The following is a 19,426-nucleotide window of genomic DNA, read 5'->3' as shown; positions in this document are numbered from 1 at the left end:
AAAACACTGTATAAAAGCTAATATTTGAATAATGTTTCCTCTATTTGTAATTAAGAAATTGAAGGTTAATCAGGTCTTTAGAAACTTTACTTTGACATTTCATGTAGTTCCATTTAAGAAGGACATTGACAAGCTGGAATATGTCTTGTGGATAGCATCAAGATGATTAGGGGCTGGAAGGAATGGTTAGATATGTTTGGCCTGAAGAGGATAAGACTTTTGGGAGACATATTAGTTGTCTTCTAATTTCTGAAGTGCTGTCATGTGACAAATGGTATAGAGTTGTTAACGAAGACAAGACAAAAGGAGTTTAAGCAAAAACAAAGTAGAATTTAGTTGGACATCAGAACAAATTTTGTGATACAGAGAACTATTCAACAGTGGAATATAGTGGCATAGGAAGTTATAGTTTCTGGTGGAGGTTTTTAAACTGAGTCTGGATGGCCAGACATCAATGTTGATATAATAATGTAATTCTGCACTGGGCCATAGGGTGAAATAGCAGATCTCCAAAGTCACTTTCAACTCTTACATTCTGTGATCCACAGGAAAAATGACACTCTTCCCACCAGTTAGACATTGTGTCAGAAGATGGTAGATGTAAAACAATTATCTTGAGAGAAAGAAACAAGCCAGTAACATATACAGTTTCCTCTTAAGAAAGTGGAAAAAAAATCTAAATAGAATAAAATAAAGAAATAGAGATGGGAGAAATCATGTTTTTCCCAATTAATGCTTATTGAAAAAACTAATTGCAATTATAAAATACGTTGATTGCCCGATTAATGAACACTAATGATAAATAGATTTGCCTTTTTGTGTGAGATTAAAAATAATGTGATCTGTTATTTTTCATTTATATTTTTATATAATTTATGTAATTTCTTTGTTGTTTCTCAGGAAATCCAAAAGAACATTGAAGGGGAACAGGCTAGATATTATCTAATAGTGAAAGAAGGAAAGAATTTGACAGAACTTCTGAGTTGCCCAGAATTGCAATCCAAGATTGAGAAGCTAGAACATCAATGGGCATCTTTTTCCCAAAGAGTTGACCATGAACTACAAAGGCTTGAGACATTGCACAAACTCTTGTCCAGGTAGGAGTTATGTTTGCTTACTTTTGAAGGTCAGCTTTCCCTCACCTGGTACCCTCAAGAGACATAGTTCACATAATTCCCTAGGCAATCATGTTCAAAATCTGAAAATGACAAGTTGGGAAAGTAGACCAGTTCTAAAAAGCCCCCACCCACATAATAATAAACAAAACATGAAATAAATGCTAAATATAAAATGGCTACAAAGTACCTAATAACATCGAGACTCCTACTTAGTTGGCCCCTAATTTTAGGGGGAAGAGCTTTCTAAAGGTGAGATGAATTGAGGTTTGTCATATATCGGGGTGAGGTCAATTTGGGCTTATCATATATCGGAGGGGAGATCACTCCAGAGAACAAGAGCAACCACAGAAAAGGGACAGTTCCTAAGTTCCATAGGATGACAACATTGAAAAGAAAGAACATGGAGCAGGCCCTACCTGTGGGAATATGTTCTTGGCAGAAGGCAATCCTTCAAGTAATCTAATCCTATGCCATGTGAAGCTTTATAAGTAATAAGCAGTAACAAATCATACCCAGAAGCCTATCAGAAGACAATGCAGCTTGTCTTCTGTTATATGGACTTAAAGAGGAAACTACTCATAACTAGTCGTGCTGTTGCATTCTGGGTGAATTGAAGCTTTCAGATTGCAATAGCTCAGTCAGAAGGATATCAAGAAGAATAACCCTAACCAGGATTGGGTACAACTGGCATACAAGAATATCTGAACATCTGTTAACAGATAGCATATGGGAAAAACAGCAAGAGGAGAAATAACTGAGGTTATCTAAAGAGAGAGAGAGAGTAGACATTTTATATTTTCATTGCTCTCCTGTAGGACTAGCAAACCTATACTCCTCCAGATACAGACCCAAAATTCCATCTGCCAGGATGCTCATTAATAATCTGCTGATTATTAATTGCCTTATAAGCCTGCTACCAGTCAGAAACATGGTGTTTTCAGGGATCTGTAGTGACTTATTGATTCTACTTCCTGATTTGTTTTCTTTTGTTTTTCCTAAAGTTACAACAAAGACTCAAAGGAGCTCAATGTCTGGTTGAAATCTGCTCAGCAAAATGTGAACTATTGGAAGGAGCAGTCTCTCAATGCATCTCAGGACCAGAATACTGTCAGGAACCATATTCAGAGTTTGCTTGTAAGTTAGATAGTGTTTATGTAGCAGAGACTGATATAAAAATACAAGGACAGTCTTGCCATCTAATCTAATTGCCTCCAATACAGGCCTACCATCTCTCTAAAGAGCTCAATGCCTATTAGTCAAATATGTTTTTTAAACTTTTATTGCTAAGAACCATGAATAAACATACAATATTCTCAATATATTTATCTAATGCTATTTTGTGAAGTCATCTTCAAGCCATTAGACTTCCTTTTCTAATCTATCTCACAGGATAAAGCTTGGTTCACTGCATGACACTCATGCAAAGGCTAGATTTGCACACTAATGTGATTTGTTTAGCTTGATTAGTTAAGGCTGGGTGAATAACTGTTGCATTTTATGGTAATAAATCACAGTTCAAAATCATGGTTTGTTACTGACTGTAGTTGTGACGTGACATGATTTTGGTATGCAGAGATGTAGGAATTATTTATAATTTTCTGGATTATTCCTGATTTGGTATGACAGTTTGTCTCATGCAAACCTCTAACTAAACCACAAAGATGCAAGGCAAATAACAGAAAATAAAGGGAAATTGTTTCAAGTCACTCATAATTGTTTACAAGATTGACAGTTCAAAAAATTGAGCTTAAAACAAACATAAAACAAGCTAAGAAGGAAAGCCGATATAGAAAGCTGTAAAATTATTGCATATTGTTATGTATGTTCTGTGTTTTGTTTTGTCTTATTGTGTTTTTTTTTCTTTGCTGTGTCTTTCCTATTGTTTTTAAAGATTAAAACATTTAGTAAAAATTATTAAAACAAACAAACAAACAAACATTGACTTAATGTGATATTTGAATGTAGCCTCAAAGCCCTATTTACTGAGTCAATCCTTCTATAGTTTTCTCCAGACCCACCCACCCCCACCTTTACCTTTACAGATAGCAGCTGGATTCTCTTTTATGTAGCTGGTTGTGTCATTCACAACCAACGTACGGGAGTAAATTATAATCCATCCAGACAAGAATCATTTCTGAATTTAATGTCTAAGTATAATTACTTCACAGGTAGAACCAATAGTTATTTTATATAATATTGCAAAGAACAATTTCTCTCTCATCTTTCATAGCTGTTACATTTTTATGTTTTAGCCCTCATTCTTGCAATTATCTTTGACTTTGTCATCTGAATGACTTTCTCATCTCGCTTCCACTTGGTCCCTACTATCATTAGTCACCTATCTATCCAGAGGGCAGACAAAAATATAATATGTAAAAGGCAAATGTCAATACAGAAAGTTTGAACCTGTGTCTAATTGACCTAAGTGTACTTTTCCATCTAAACCTTCAGTACTGTTTTTGGGTGCTCTGAAATGTAAAATATAAAGAGTAAACCATGTTGAGCAAAAGTTTGGACTTTGGCCTCCTCAGTCTATTCCCAGCTCTTTCCAGAATACCTAACTAGTGCTTGGATTATTCTTTAAAAAAGTGAAAAAAAAAGAGAACAATATTTTATCTCAGTTTAAAATGGTATCATAATTTAATATAATTAACATGCTTTTAAATGCAACATTTTCATGCATACCATTTTTTTTTTTATTTTGTATGTTTCTTCAGGAATTCTCTAAAGAAGTCGATGATAAATCTTCTTTGAAATCTTCTGTCATAAGTACTGGAAATCAGCTGTTGCTTATTAAGGAATCTGATGATGCAAAGTTCCGCTCAGCTTTGGCAGACTATGAGCAGAGATGGAATGACCTGGTTGTTCAATTACCAGGCATCCAAGAGAAGTTTCACCAGGTAAAAAGCAAAGCTACTAGGCAACAACTTGGAGGACTGCCATAGTTATTAATTGCATACTGCAGAACATTACATAGATCTGCCCTTTCTCTGTTTAAATTTTATTTATCTCTTTTATCTATGATGAATCCATCATTCTGAAGTATTAAATACTACCTGAAAATAAGACAGGGTCTTTTGACTCCTGAAATAAGCACTTGGCTTTATTTTCGGGCAGGTCTTATTATTTTTGAGGTCAAGAGACAGCAAGTGTGGTCACCTCATGGCTGCTGCTGTGTTGCAATATTTTTGGGGATGGCTTATTTTAGCGCATGTATTCAAAAGCCCAATTGGCCTTATTTTCTAGGGAGGTCTTATTTTCAAGGAAACCATTCTTGCTTGTGATATTGATCACAAGCATTTGTATAAAACTCAAGGATGTTGATTCACAATTGTCCATTAAAACGTTTGACTGAATTTGTTCAATATTGTTCTTTATCTTTGACTTGTAAAATAGCAAATGTCTCAGCACTTTAAAACGTATCAGACAATCCTTAACCCCTTCAATAACCATTTCAGAGATATTTCCTTACCAGATTTCTCGAAGTCTCCAATAACAATAGACTGCCTTCACTGGAAAAGTTCTTAAAAATTCAGGAAAATATTTAGAGATGTATCTGTCTTGAAAATAGCCCATGTTGAATGGTATTGCAAAGTCAAACATCAGCAACCGAACAGTGGGAAATGTTTTATGACACTTTGCATTGTGTCCTAAAGTGTTTTATGGTAATTTTAGGTCATAAAATATTTTACAAAATTTGCCCGATTTCAATTTCATGAGAGTCACAGGTTCTGGGTTTTAGACCCATTATGTAAGTTAGTCCATGACCCTTATTTCAAAAATTGTTGCCCTACTGTGCACTGTTTTGCCCAGTTAAAGATTACAGACAGGAGAGTGTAGCATATGATTCCTGTATAGTTGTGGGAGAAGTAGGTAAGATGATGACATGTGCATCATGATTTTCTCATGTGAATGACGTCAGCTATTGGAATCTATTACCAAGTAGCTTTTATTTGCCTTTTAGAACTTCCTACTTCTTCCACAGTTATGAAAAATGCTCATTACAAAATCACCAAAAATGCATAGCACAGTTCGTCATGTGTTTTCCAAGTAACAAATGAAAAAGATTCCATAGGAAAATACTTCTAACTTGAATATTCTGTCTTTACCTTTAAATATCTTAGAGAATACATTAGATTTTGTTCCTTTAAAAAATAAGTATAATGGTATAATTTTCTAACAGCTCCAGATGGCAAAATTGTCATCTTATGAAGCCATCACAGAACTGAATGCCTGGATGAATTGCATAGATCAGCAAAGAAGAGATGAGGTTGCAATTAATTTGCAAAGTTCTGCCAGCTTGAAAGACCTTCTTAGGAGGTACAAGGTAAGTGAGACCGTATAAGTTCTAGAAATGGTTTCATTTCCTTTGGCCAAAAAATAAAATAATATAAATCCAAATAAGGAATCATACTATGTGGTCTGTTTAAGTCAACTGAGATCAAAAGAAAGGGAACTAGAATAATATTCTCTATATCCTTAGGAAGTGAGTGCATATTTTTACATCATCGATTTGGTCTGCCATGTGTGAGCTAGCTAGCTAGCTAGCTAGCTAGCTGCCTGCCTGCCTGCCTGCTTGCCTGCCTGCCTGCCTGCCTGCCTATCCATCCATCCATCCATCCATCCATCCATCCATCCATCCATCCATCCATCCATCCATCCATCCATCTATCTATCTATCTATCTATCTATCTATCTATCTATCTATCTGTCAGCTATCATTCATCCATCCATCCTAATGTTGTCTACTATTTCTTATTTCCCCTCTACCTATCATCCTACCCCACTGGGTATCCAGACAGCAATTAGCAGGTGTCTGTCAAATTTATCTGTATGAGTTTGTGAGAAGGTGAGATATTAATACTCGTATGTCAAATATTTATTAATTCCCAAGATAAATTGATATATACAGTAGGTAAAATCAGGCTTCCAAATATCTGAAATCTCTATGCAATGTTTTCTTCTAGAGTTTTCTTTCCACTTCTAGAGATCTATTATAGAGTTAATCTGTGGTAAGATAGGGGCCAATACAGCTGTCAAAATGTGGTCAGGTTTTTTTTCCCCACAGAAGGCTTTACAGCCTTTCATTTTGTTTATATGACCAAATGTTTTTCCCCCCTTTGGAGAACTTCTGTATTTAATTCATTAATATTATCATGCAAATAAAGCTAGACAGGTAGTGCTAATACTGTCACACAAGTATTTGTCAATGTCTTTAAATGATATCATTCTTTTATGGATCACACATAGGAGAAAAATGAGTTGGGGGGAAAAAGAGGCAAACTTAAACCTACTTATAAGATCTTTATAGGAATCTTGTCTCTCAAGAAGGAGACTGCAGCCAGCAATATATTGGCAGCAATATAGAAGCCATTTGCCTTTCCTTCTCCCAAGATGTTTTTTCAACTGAACTCACAATCTCTTCCCAATTTGATGACTTCACAGGTGTATTGTACTACAACTTCCATCGCCCCCACTAAAATGATCATTATAGGCTGTTACACTTTTTAAGTGCCCATGATCATTATGCTCTTTAACTATGAACAAGGGACTTGGCCATACAATTAGGAGTTATTATAGCGCTGAGCATCTATCCTGTTGTCTCTTACAGCAGAATCGGTTATAAAGGAACAAAATTGTATTTGCTGCATAGAAAACATGTTTCTTTTGACAGAGTTGTATTTTACGTTTTTAGGATTATGTGATGGAAATGAACTTTAAACAATGGATAGTTGATTATGTGAACCAGTCACTACTACAGTTGACACCTTGCGATGTTGAAAGCAAGCGTTACGAGAGGACGTCATTTGCAGAATGTCTCGGGGAATTGAATATGAATTGGCACCATTTGCAAGGGACTCTGAATGAAAAGGTTTGAATGCCCTTTAAAACCTTTTGCAGAGAATGTGAGTCAACCAGATGCACCTAGTGGAAGATCAGCCATCCACCACAGCTTCACTGCTTTGTTCTCTTGTACTGCAGAGAACTCTTAAGAATGGCAGTTGTGGTCTACCTGGAAAGGCTGCAGTTGGAGAAATCAGGCAGAGAGGTCCATGCAAGTCGTCTCCACCCAATTTGTGATTTGCCTACATTCACTGCTGCTCACCGGACAGAAGCCTATCATGGTGGCATTCCTGTCCCATCTGCAAGGTCTGATGCTGTTCAGATCTGCATCAAGGATTAGAAATGAACAAGTATTCCCCAGGCAGCTCTAAAGCCAGCAGGAACAAAAGCAAATACGGATTTAGTTCTCATCTACCTACCTTAGGGATGCAGTGGCTCAGTGGCTAAGATATTGAGCTTGTCGATTAGAAAGATTGGCAGTTCAGCAGTTCAAATCCCTAGCTCCGCATAATGGAGTGAGTGCCCATTACTTGTCCCAGTTTCTGCCAACCTAGAAGTCTGAAAGCAAATAAAAGTAGAAAAACAGGAACCACCTTTGGTAGGAAGGTAATAGCGTTCCATGTGCCTTTAGTCATGCTGGCCACATGACCATGGAGATGTCTTCGGACAAAGCTGGCTCTTCAGCTTTGAAATGGAGATGAGCACTGCCCCCTAGAGTCAGGAACAACTAGCACATATATGCAAGGGGAACCTTTACCTTATCTTCCCTAATCCATAGATTTTAGTAAGCCTACATTATACCCATGTTGGTTTATGCTGTCCCACTGTCACAGCAGCCAGCCAAGGGATAGGAATAATACAATGACAACACAATCATTTCCAATTAAGTACAGTAATTTAAAGTTACTATTTGGAGGTGGTCTAAGGCGTTCTTCTGTTATATCTGAGTCCAGAAACTCTGCTACAATAATAAATTAAAATATAAGGCACTTTGTAGAAAATATTCTTTCCACTGTTCTTATTGCCATAAACTAAAATTTTCAAAACATTCCTAAATTGTGCAAATAATTACAAATTGTCCTCTATTCAGATAAAGGAGTTGGAGCACATTTTGGAATCTGTTGTTAAAAATGAAAACAAAGTACAATCTTTGGGCAGCTGGCTAGAAGCACAAAGCAGAAGGCTAAAACATTTGAAGAATCCAGCAAGTTCTATTCTTGCACAGGGCACATTAAAAGACTGCAAGGTAAATGTTCATTATTTATATATATATATATATATATATATATGTATGTATGTATGTATGTATGTATGTATGTATGTATGTATGTATGTATATGTATATGTATATGTATATGTATATGTATATGTATATGTATATGTATATGTATATGTATATGTATATGTATATGTATATGTATATGTATATGTATATTATCTCATTACATTTGAAATGTCAAGTTCATTTTGTTGATGACCTTCAACATTTTAATCCTATCTTTCTTCCTATATGTTCAGGACAATATATGTGAATTTATCCTTGAAATTCAAAAATAACACAGTAATTGTTGACAACCGGTATGATGAATCAAATCCATTCAAATTTGACCTAATAAAAACAGATCGCAATGGGGAAAAAGGAGGGAAATCAACTAGGATATCTGCTTGTATAGATGGATCTATAGAATGGTCCCTCAGAGAGTCAGTTTGGTGAAGAAAAAGCCTAAAAAATAATTGATCCCAGAACTGCTTTTCAAAAGGGTCTGTCCTGTTTTACTCCCTGATGTAGCTGTAAATGCCCTCCTGGATGGCATGTGCCTAGGAGAAAATATGGGAAATGGACTTTTTTCCTCCTGGGGCTCTCAGTTTCCAGTAGAATTAACTGGGCTCTTTTTTTTGACTCAGATGGAACTGGAGGACAGATGGATCTATAGAATTTCTTGTTTCACATGTTCTTTAAGCTCCTGAATTGAGTTACCATATTTTTCGGAGTATAAGATGCACCGGACTATAAGACGCACCTTAGTTTTTGAGGAGGAAAATAAGGGGGGGGGAATTCTGCCTACCAGGTGTTCATCTGGCTAGCATCCTTAGTCTGGTCAGCTTCAGCAGATAGGTTTGCTGGTTTTGAGTGCACACACGCTTTTTATCCCCTGATTGGGGATAAAAAGCAGCTTTTAAAGCACAGCTGATTGTCAGTGAGACTGATTGTCAATGAGAAAAGCAAGGGAAGCGTGGAAGATCGCTTCACTCGCTAGCACCTTGTTAGGGCTGAAAAACAGCTTCTAAAGCACAGCTGATCATCGGAGGGAGAAAAGCATTGGAGGGAGAAAAGCAGGCAAAGCACAGAAGATTGCTTCACTTGCTAGCACCTCTTTAGGGCTGAAAAAAAGCTTCGAAAAATCTACATTCAGAATATAAGACGCACCCAAATTTTCAGCCTCTTGTAGGGGGGGGGGAAGTGTGTCTTATACTCCAAAAAATATGGTATATAGGTTTGTAGAATGACTAGTATGCTGCCAATACATTACTTTGTTTATCTTACTTCTGAGAATGTAAGGATACAAAAAGAGTCCTACTGAATCAGACCAAAACCAGTTTTGTGTTTCACACTCTGGCCAATCAGATGTATATACAATTCCCAATTTCCCAGGACTATTGCATGTAATGGATATATTCTAGAATCTTCAAGAATAGTAACTATTGATAGCCATACCCGTAATGAATTGGTTTTATCCTCATTTAGGTTGATGGCTGTCACATCGTCCTAGCCCAATAGCTTAACTAGTATATTACATTGGCCTTCTCTGAACAGCACTGAATAATAACTGGCTCATTGATGAAACCACTGAGATTTTCTCATAGCGAAACCTGGAGCAAAATTCCTTTGACCCTAATATATCTAGAGGGTACCATGTTGAGGAAGATTGTGTTATTCTCAAAATAATAGTGGCAAATCATATTTGCTGTGTCCTTCTTGACTCCTTCCTCTTACAAGGTGCAACGTTTATTTTTTGCTTTATTGCTATGGTTACCCCATTCCTCTACTATAGTCAAACTGAAAAGTAACAGTAATTTTGCTATTTATTCTCTGCAATGTTTTATTGAGCTCTGGAGCATCTTCATTTTTCTAGCTGAGAGATGCAGATTCATTCCAACTAGCCAGTAAGAGGCTTTGTAAATAAATAAGGGACAGATTGAAACTCTCTTAGTGAGCAGGTACACACACCAGGGGATAGAAGAAGGGAAATCAAGAAGTTAAATAAAACCAGGAAGAATTTTTCAAGATTTTAAAAGAAAACTTTAAAAATGAACAAGCGATATTTCCCCTCCTCCAATCTTAGCCACATTTATAAATAAGCATATATCACAGTTTATATTAAAAAAAGATCATGGTCTACGTAAATTACTTAATTTGGGTTTTATACTTAATTTACATAAAAATACTGTTGTTTCTTATTAGGGGGGGAAAGGTATCATGCCAACATACTTCTAATATTATTCTTTGCTAATAAAATTATGCACGTAGCTTCTCTAACTTAGATTTCCTAATTCCAGATGAACTCAGAAGGTATCTAAACTTTGTGGATGCTTGGCTGTTCTTTCCTGATTGTTGTTGTCTTTCCTTCTTACATTTATAGTCCACCTTACATGCAAATAGAAAAAGGCAGTATTTGTATTTTCACCTATTTTGCCTTCATCACTACTCCAGTGTTATCAGTTAGACTAAGAAAGAGTGACCGGACCTGGTTCAGGAGTAAGCAACTCTTTCAGAGAACAATTATCAAAAGCATAATGGTAAAGATAGTGGATTGGAACTTAGAAGACTTATCTTCAAGTCATAGAAAGCCAGTCTGGAGTGGTTGATTAGGTTTTACACTATAGAAGGGTGGAGCCTTATACACACCACCTTGAATTCTTCAATTACACAGGTTTGTTATTCTCTGCAAAAATTGGAGGAAGTACTATGTGTAATCCCATAAAAGAGATCTGGTTCTTGTTTAATAGACATTTTTACTAAGGATTTTTTTCCAAGGATGGGGGATTTAAGATAGATATGTACACAGTGGCGCAGTGGTTAGAATGCAAGCTACTTCTGACTGCTGGCCTCTTGCAATTTGGCAGTTCAAATCTAACAAGGCTCAAGGTTGACTCAGCCTTCTATTTTTCTGAGGTTGGTAAAATAAGGACCCAGATTGTTGGGGGCAATATGCTGACTCTCTAAACCAATTAGAGAGGGCTGTGAAGCATTGTGAAGCGGTATATAAGTGCTATTGCTATTGCTGCACCCATATTGAATTTCTCAGGGCGGGAAACAGAATAATAAAAGCAAACTGAAGTGACAAGAGAAAATATTCTAGGACATATTGAGAGACTATATAGTAAAACCCCCCAGGTCATGATGACATCCACCTGAGAATTTAAAAGAGTTCAAATGTAAAATTACTGATCTAGCCAAAATATGCAACTTGTCTCTCAAATCAGTCTCAGTGACAGAAGACTGAAAGATAGCTAAAGTGATACCTATTTTTAAAAAAGGACTTAGGCGAATTCTTATCAATTATAGACTAGTCAACATCATATCTATTCCAGGAAAATTTGTAGAAATGGTTGTCACAGGAAAAAAAAAGACTAAATATGTAGCAGAACAAGTCTTGCTGAAGAAAAATCAACATACTGTAGATTCCATAAAGTGTTACTTGCTGGTGAGATGGGCGGAATATGCCTTTAATAAATAGATAAAGGTAAATTGTCTCTCAGCTCTCTTAGAGTGTTTTAAAATGCTAACAGGCATGTAGATGAAAGTGAACCTGCTGACTTTGTGCATTTTGATTTTCAAAAAACCTTTAACCAAGTTTCCCATCAAAGGCTCCTAAGAAATTTAGTGGCATGATTGCTTGTCCTTTTATGAATTGCTAACAGAATTCAAAATGTAAAAATAAATGGGCAACTCTGTCAATCTAAGTACTTATCTGCCATAATTCCCTTAAGGCAACTTTCCCCAACTTTTCTGGCTTTGTGGACCAGTGGGGGAGGGGAGGAATGGTTCCGTGTGAGTGGCAATACACGTGTGCTTTCTCCTCCCCCCTCCCCCCACTTCCACAGCCCAGTTTCAAATGGGCCTCAGCCTGGTACTGGATCACTATGGTTTGGAGATTCCCACCTTAAAGATCTATAATGACACCAGTTTGAATATAATAATAAAATACTTGGAATAAAAACTGAGCAATAGCAGTAGACTTATTTATAGCAATAGCAGTAGACTTATATACCGCTTCATAGGGCTTTCAGCCCTCTCTAAGCGGTTTACAGAGAGTCAGCATATTGCCCCCAACAATCCGGGTCCGTGATTGTGGAGATATGTATAAAGAACTCATTACACTGAATTAATAGTTACCTAAGTGGCAGTTACGTTGCACTTTGCAGCTAAACTTCACCTTTTCCTGGATTTTGTATATGCTGAGCTCTCTATATCTGATCTGGGAAAATATTGGGGTCAAAGATCAATAAGATTTTTGAATCAGTGTGTGGAAAAGGGAAATTCCATGTTAAGGATCATTAGGAAAAGATTGAAAATAAAATTGGTAATCCTGACATTCCTTTACTCAAATCCACAGCCTGTCTCCCTCTGGAACACTGGATGCATTTGGAAAGAATATAACATAATTGGAAAAAAGTACAGAAAAGGACAACCAAAATTATTGATGGTCTGTCTAATGACAAAAGACTGCCTGGAACTCTTCAGTTTAGATAAAAAGGAGCTGTGATGGGTAGTATAGGATCAAGGTGGACAAAGCCTAAAGAAAATGGATAAGTGAACAAAACTTGTCTTTTTCTCAAAGCAGTGAGACCGGGAGTATCCACTGAAACAGATTGGAAAAGGTTTAGAATGGGGAAAAGAGAGGACTTATTGATTATTATTAACCTGTATGGTTACATGATATTGAACCTGTATATTACATAATTTTAAGGGTGGATTAGATACCTACCTACCTACATACATACCTACATACATACCTACCTACCTACCTACCTACATACATACATACATACATACATACATACATACATACATCTATATCTACTGTATATCTCCCCCTCCTCCCCCCCCCTCTCCCAGTTGGGCTAGCTTATGTTGTTCTTATGTTATTTAACAAAAACTTCTGTTCTATTTAATTTAAAATGTTACTTTGGGTTGATCTTTAGAAAATATGCCCCATGTTATAATGTTAAATGTTGATTTTCCCCCTTCCTAAATTGTACTCAAAGAATAATGTCTTTCCTCTTATGTCTATTTATCAGGTGATAGAAAATCAGCTTGCTGTGAAGTCTAAGGAAGTGGATCTACTTAAAAACAACCTCACAGCTTTAAAGGATTGTGCTGATGCTGCCAAGAAAGTAGGGTTCACAACCACCGATTTGGCTGAAATGAGAACTAGCATTATCAATCAGGTTAATATCTTTATTTTTGGCTATGTATAAAGAATTAGCGACTTGTTAAATGTTATCCAGTGGTTTCTTTCCCAGCTAGGATTTGAAACCATTCTCTACAAAGATAGGGTCTTTGAAGACAACATGAGATATCTATATTCTGAAAATATGTATAAAGAAAAGAAAAAACAAATGAGTACAAAATATAGTTTGGTCAGAAGAAGCTCAGATTTTCATGTGCATTTCAAGCTTCTGAATAGTTGAATAATATGAATAGTTCTGTTGCATGTCTGCAATCATTTGGATTCAAAAGTATTGTCTAATCTTTCTTAATTTTATCACTTCCACTTATATCTTATAACTGAAATGCTGTCATCTACTTAAACTTCTATTTAAGAACAAGTTAATGTATAAATGTTCATAGATGATTGTAGATGCTGTTATGAGCCATGGTGGCACAGTGGTTAGAGTGCAGTACTGCAAGCTACTTCTGCTGACTGCTGGCTAACTGAAATTTGGCATTTCAAATCTCACCAGGCTCAAGGTTGACTCAGCCTTCCATCCTTCTGAGGTGGGTAAAATGAGGACCCAAATTGTTGGAGGCAATATTCTGACTCTGTAAACTGCTTAGAGAGGGCTTGTAAAGCACTGTGAAGCGGTATATAAGTAAGTGCTATTGCTATAGTGGGTCTGGACAGAAAAAGGATATTTCCATTGCTAATAATTAAAAGCAGTTTTCCTACCCACTCACATGTCCAGAATTGAAAGGATCTTCTTTTATGATTGTTAGAAATTAAAACTATGATATTTTCTGTGAAATATATGTGCCATCCTACTAGATCTGACAAATTTAAATTAATGAAGAAGTCAACTTAAATGACTTTAGTGACCAGACAGAAATCAAACAACAATAAATGGGAGCCAGGGAGGCTCCATTTGCTCCTTAGAAACTAGGACTTAAATATATTTTCTCTAATAGAGAAAAAACATCAATTATTTTTATTGTGATCAAAGACCAACAGTACAATCTAATACTGAAGTTAATCATATGTCATCATTATGAATAGCTGCTACTGATTGTTTATCCACCTGATTGTTTTGGCATTTCTTAGTTAATGGTTATCTCCACCTCTCAAGGTAATGAATTCCACAAGATTATTATGAGTTGTCTGAAAAAATACTTGAGCTTCCTATTAATCCATTGGATGACCTGAGATTCCAGCAGAACTAGAAGACTGAAGGAGTAAACGCTATGCTTACCTTCTATATAACATATCTGATAGGCCAATCATAGGCCAATAAGTAAATTAAAAAAAATTCTGTGGCTGTTGGATATTTTTGACAGATGGCTAAATTTATAAGTTTTGACACATCCTAAAAGTCAGTCTTTAGTGAGATCTCAGTTACAAGAGAACATAATCCACTACTGACCTTCTATAACTGGAAAAGTCAAAAGATGGCAGATTTTGTCTAGCACATAATGAAATGTGAAATGTATTATGAAATGAGGCTATTTGCACATCTAGTAAAATATTGTCTATTCTGATTGACATTAGCGGCTCAGAATATCATCTTTTACCTTTCCAATTTGAAACCTTAACTATTAATGTTTTGGGGCTATCCTGGCAAAAGTGAAATAGGAAACCCAGATTTTATCTCCCAATTCAGCCATTAATTAATTATGTTTGGTACAATAACTACCAAAGTTCCATAGATGCTGCTTAACTGCAGACAGTTTATAACAAATCTTTGAAATAATAGCAACCCAAAACGGTTTAATAGCAATTTTCAGCTTTCATGGAACAAAAACTTACCGCTGAGTTGTCTGTTCCTTCTGCAGTTGAAAACTCTGCAAGCATTTCTGAATTTGTGAGTTTTCCTGCTGAGATGTCAGCATTCAAGACAGTGAAACCAGTGCTTTTATTCCTGTACGTCTTCCTCTAACTAAGCATGCTGGAATGAACTCTACAAGCACAACAGGATTTTGTCCTCAAATTAAATTGATAATGAAAATTATTCTAATACTGCAGTCTCTTACACAGATTGGTGATTTTTTTTCCTTTGAACATTTGAAGCATGTACTAGTATTCCTGAAATCATTTATATATTACATTATTAAATAAAGAGGGTTTTTTTATCCAGCATGTATTAGAAAGAAAATGATGTAATAGAAAATCAACAGGGGGTGTCTCTTGAGCAGTTTTCAAATGTCCTAGTAAGTAATCTCATGTACATCCTTTTAAAGCAGAGGCTTGTATGTTTGCAGGTTGCCCAGCTGAAGTCTTCTACAGAGTCTGCTTTAGAGTGCTGGAAGAGTTATGATGAAGCCTGGGATGATATCAGGCTGTTGCTTGCAAATACTGTGTATTGCCTGGAGCATAGCAAGAACCCTTTCATTACAATGAAGTCACTGAAAAAGCAAGTGGAAGATCTCCAGGTATGCTTCACAAAGACCAATGTGCTGAACTCCATGGTTCCATAATATTCCTTCTTAAAAATAAGGAGCTTCTCTAGATATTCATGCCAAATGAGTATGTGGCGGTGTTGTACGATTGAATCATAACAGATATCCTGGGCCCATATCCTGTTCCTCCCACATACTGTATTTCTCCAGTTTGAAATGAAGTAGCAGAATGATTTATGCAAGACCTAAAAACCAGAGAATGAACATCAAGAACGAACCCTGATGCTTGATCCTACTTGGGGTAGAAAGCATAAGTCATGATTTTACAGATGAAATAAACCAGCAAATTGCAATTTCCTCCAACTTGGGAAAAGAAAAAATGATGTGCAATGAGCAAAATGAGAGGGAGCATGAACCAGCATCCTTTTGGGCAGGGGTCTCCAACCTTGGCAACTTTAAGCCTGGCTGGGGAATTCTGAGAGTTGAATTCCACCAGGCTTAAAGTTGCCACGTTGGAGACCCCTGCTTTAGGGATTATCTGTAGAAAGCTCTGGAGAATTAATCTGTAATGAGAATTGAACTCCATTAGTTTCAGGACTCTCACTTTGGGAGTAGCACATATTCTTTGTACAAAGTTGGTGAGTACATTTCTAAGCCCCAAAGGACCAGGGGGTGAAAGATGTTTCTGCTTTCTAACCATCCTGAAAAGGAGTCTGGAAGACAACTCACCCACACCCACATACCTTTTACCAATCTAGAAAAGCATGCTCACCAATGGCAACCTTGTCACAGCCCACATTCTGCTAAATTGGTGAAAATATGCTGTCTTGGAAAGATGGATGTAAGGTAGTGTACCAATAACCATCTCCTCAAGCATTATCACATTTGTAACTAATTAAGTGGCATTTCTTTCCACAGTCTCTTCAAGATAAAACGGAGGGAAACAAAGAAATCTGGGCTAGACTCCAGACTGCTGTTGATAACCTGAAGAAAGTGTGTGATCCCTCATTCTCAGAGATTATTGAACAAAAACACGAAGAGGCACGCACAAGGTACAATACTTTTTTTTCCCCTTTCACTATTTAGAAGTCCAACTTCAAAAAATTATTTCTGACGAATACAATTGCAGTTATTGCCACCAGACATAAGATACTGCTTAAGTTATGTAGGAGATCAATAGAATAGTTTTAATTTGGTCATCCTTATCTTTTAGGGACAAATTGATTGTATGAATCACTTTAGTTTGCTCTGCACACTGGATACTGTTGTGCTGATTGCCGCTGTTTATCTAAATTTTTGGAATGGTTTTTGCAATTATAGCCTTCCTAGGCAGAAAAATAAGAAAATGTTTTTTTTAAGGATCTGGTGGTACCTTAAACTAAGGATTCAGTCTACCACCATTGCTTTAATTTCAAGCAGGAGATACGAAAAAGATTGTATTGTGAAAGTTTTTTTAAAGACCCTCATGCTCTTCAAACTTTGTGTGCATGAAGCATCAATAAGTTTACAAAAGGATTTTCAGACTCTCCAATCTCACTCATTTTCTGTGGCACAAGAAATTCAGTCCATTCATACCATACCACTCCCAGTATCTGGCATGCACTTAGTTGCTTGCTCCCAGTTCCAACCAATACTTTGAATTGTACCCAGAAATAAATTTGATGCTCTGAGTAGAGATAAATGACAATGAAACTACTCGGAGTTCAAGCAATAGTGGAACAGTCACATTGCTCTTAGCCTTGCCAGAAGTTTATGCCAAAACACAACCAGTGTGCTTTCAGTCCCATAGCCAGGCTTAAGGCCAGACTGAAAATGCCCCAGATAATCCTTTTTCTTCAGGGTTCTATGCAACAATAGCTCTACCAACTTCTCAACAATCTGCTTCAAGAAGAGAAGATTTCAGACAGGTTGTATATTGTTCAGGTAAGACTGTCTCCTTAAAGATGGGCAGTACCAACCCTCTCTTGAGGCAAGTTGTTTGTGAGCTGAGAATTGAGAACACCCTCTTTGGAACTATCATTTGGCTCAGGAGGTAGGAGCTATAACCATGTTGGTTGGATTTCCTCCACAATATTACTCACGTGGGAAGAAATCCTGTGCTTGTTCCATCATTGCCTCCAATTTGACCAGAAACATCATAAGAGAAATGGGAAGGCATTGGAGGGAGGAAAAATGTATCTTCCTTGGAAATGAAGTTTCCCTCTGAAAGACATTCTTACTGCAAAGAATCCTTAGAGGTTTATTGGAGTTTAAGTACAAATATTTTCAGCCTCCAGAACAAATTGCTTAATTCGATTGTTACAAATAAATCAGTGGATTTTGTTTTCTCATGTTGTTTTTAAAAAAATAATGCTGAGTAATTTGCTTGGTCTTGTATTCCATTTTTATATCTTTTATAGGTGGATATTGACAAACAAAAATATTGAAGAGAAGCTACAGAAAGCTCGTGCGCATTTGCACTTGTGGGAATTCTATACAGAGGTTTCAGCCAAACTAAACAAATATGAAGAACAGTATGATTCCCAGTTGATGCCTGATACACTTTCAAGCTGCACAATGGATTTTCTTAAGGAGAAGGCAGAGAATATAAAAGTAAGGATGGAAAAATGTAAGAAGAAGCCAATGTTTCTTTTTTCCTGACTTGAAAAAGAGCCAAGCAAGGTTGCTACCCTCACATAAGGGCAGGAACGGCAGTGTCTGCTTTTGTTGGAGGAGTGAGTAGCAGGGAAGGGGACTCTTTTTCCCTTCCTCTGCTGCCTCCTCCTTATGTCCCTCCCAAGTATGAGTCCCTTGCTGCCAGCCCACCACAGACATCATGTGATCACCATTGTCATCTCTATAACTTTTGCAGCAGTGCTCTCCAACATTCATGGTGGTAAAGGCAGAGATTGCTGTAGTGGGAAATGGCATAGGTTGTCAGTAGGAATATCTTACTTGTAGATATCGCCCATCAGGTTAATGTTTTACTGGAACCAAAAAAGAGAAAACCTTGGCTCTGTTCTTTCCAGAAGCCACAGGAGGCATTCAGCCCTGCTCTGTAGTGGGCCAGTTGGACTCCTAGAGCTCATTGACCTCACCCTGGTTCCTCTTCCATGAAAATCAAAAGTTTGCATAGGGAAGGGCTTGTACTTTTCCACTGAAAATCTGCTTTCCTGCCAGATCTGTTTGATTCGGTTTCATGCTGCTTCAGCAGCACAATGATCTCAAGTTGATGTTCAGATGTAAATTATAATTGGAGGGCTATCTTAAGGCTAAAGTAAGGGAATTTCTAATCCATCACTTTATATTTCAAAGTGACCAGCTAGTTGCATTTGTAAAGCTAACTGGCTTAGAGGATTTTCCCAGCATATACCAAAATTTGACTGTCCATAGATACCAAATATCTCAATTTGGAATTGATTGGAGTGTTGTTTGTTGCTTTGTTTCAACAACAAAACAACTTGGCCAAAACAGTATTTGATCAAAATTCAAACTTCCATTTGTCCTGTAGACTTCCCTAATGCAATTAAAATTTTTATATGAAGAATTGTGGCCATGAAGATCACAAACTTAACTTATTAAACACAACTTATTATCCTTTTCGGCTCCTATTTTAGACTTCTGTTACTAACTTAGCAAAACTGTAATT

General features: G+C 36.7%; 1 protein-coding gene across 1 annotated transcript in view; it reads left to right on the top strand.

Annotated features, from left to right (window-relative positions):
• Positions 1 to 19,426, top strand: part of SYNE2 (spectrin repeat containing nuclear envelope protein 2) — a 258,629-nt gene that overhangs the window by 180,340 nt on the left and 58,863 nt on the right. The window contains exons 78-87 of the mRNA XM_032235484.1: positions 901 to 1,097; positions 2,120 to 2,252; positions 3,836 to 4,018; positions 5,302 to 5,445; positions 6,814 to 6,990; positions 8,053 to 8,208; positions 13,266 to 13,415; positions 15,661 to 15,831; positions 16,717 to 16,850; positions 18,198 to 18,390. Coding sequence (XP_032091375.1) covers positions 901 to 1,097; positions 2,120 to 2,252; positions 3,836 to 4,018; positions 5,302 to 5,445; positions 6,814 to 6,990; positions 8,053 to 8,208; positions 13,266 to 13,415; positions 15,661 to 15,831; positions 16,717 to 16,850; positions 18,198 to 18,390 — 1,638 coding nt within the window. The remainder of the gene's footprint in view (positions 1 to 900; positions 1,098 to 2,119; positions 2,253 to 3,835; positions 4,019 to 5,301; positions 5,446 to 6,813; positions 6,991 to 8,052; positions 8,209 to 13,265; positions 13,416 to 15,660; positions 15,832 to 16,716; positions 16,851 to 18,197; positions 18,391 to 19,426) is intronic.

The sequence above is a fragment of the Thamnophis elegans genome, chromosome 1, assembly GCF_009769535.1.
Source record: "Thamnophis elegans isolate rThaEle1 chromosome 1, rThaEle1.pri, whole genome shotgun sequence".
Taxonomy (NCBI): domain Eukaryota; kingdom Metazoa; phylum Chordata; class Lepidosauria; order Squamata; family Colubridae; genus Thamnophis; species Thamnophis elegans.
Note: the sequence above shows the minus strand (reverse complement) of the source record. Positions and strands in the feature narration are given on the sequence as shown.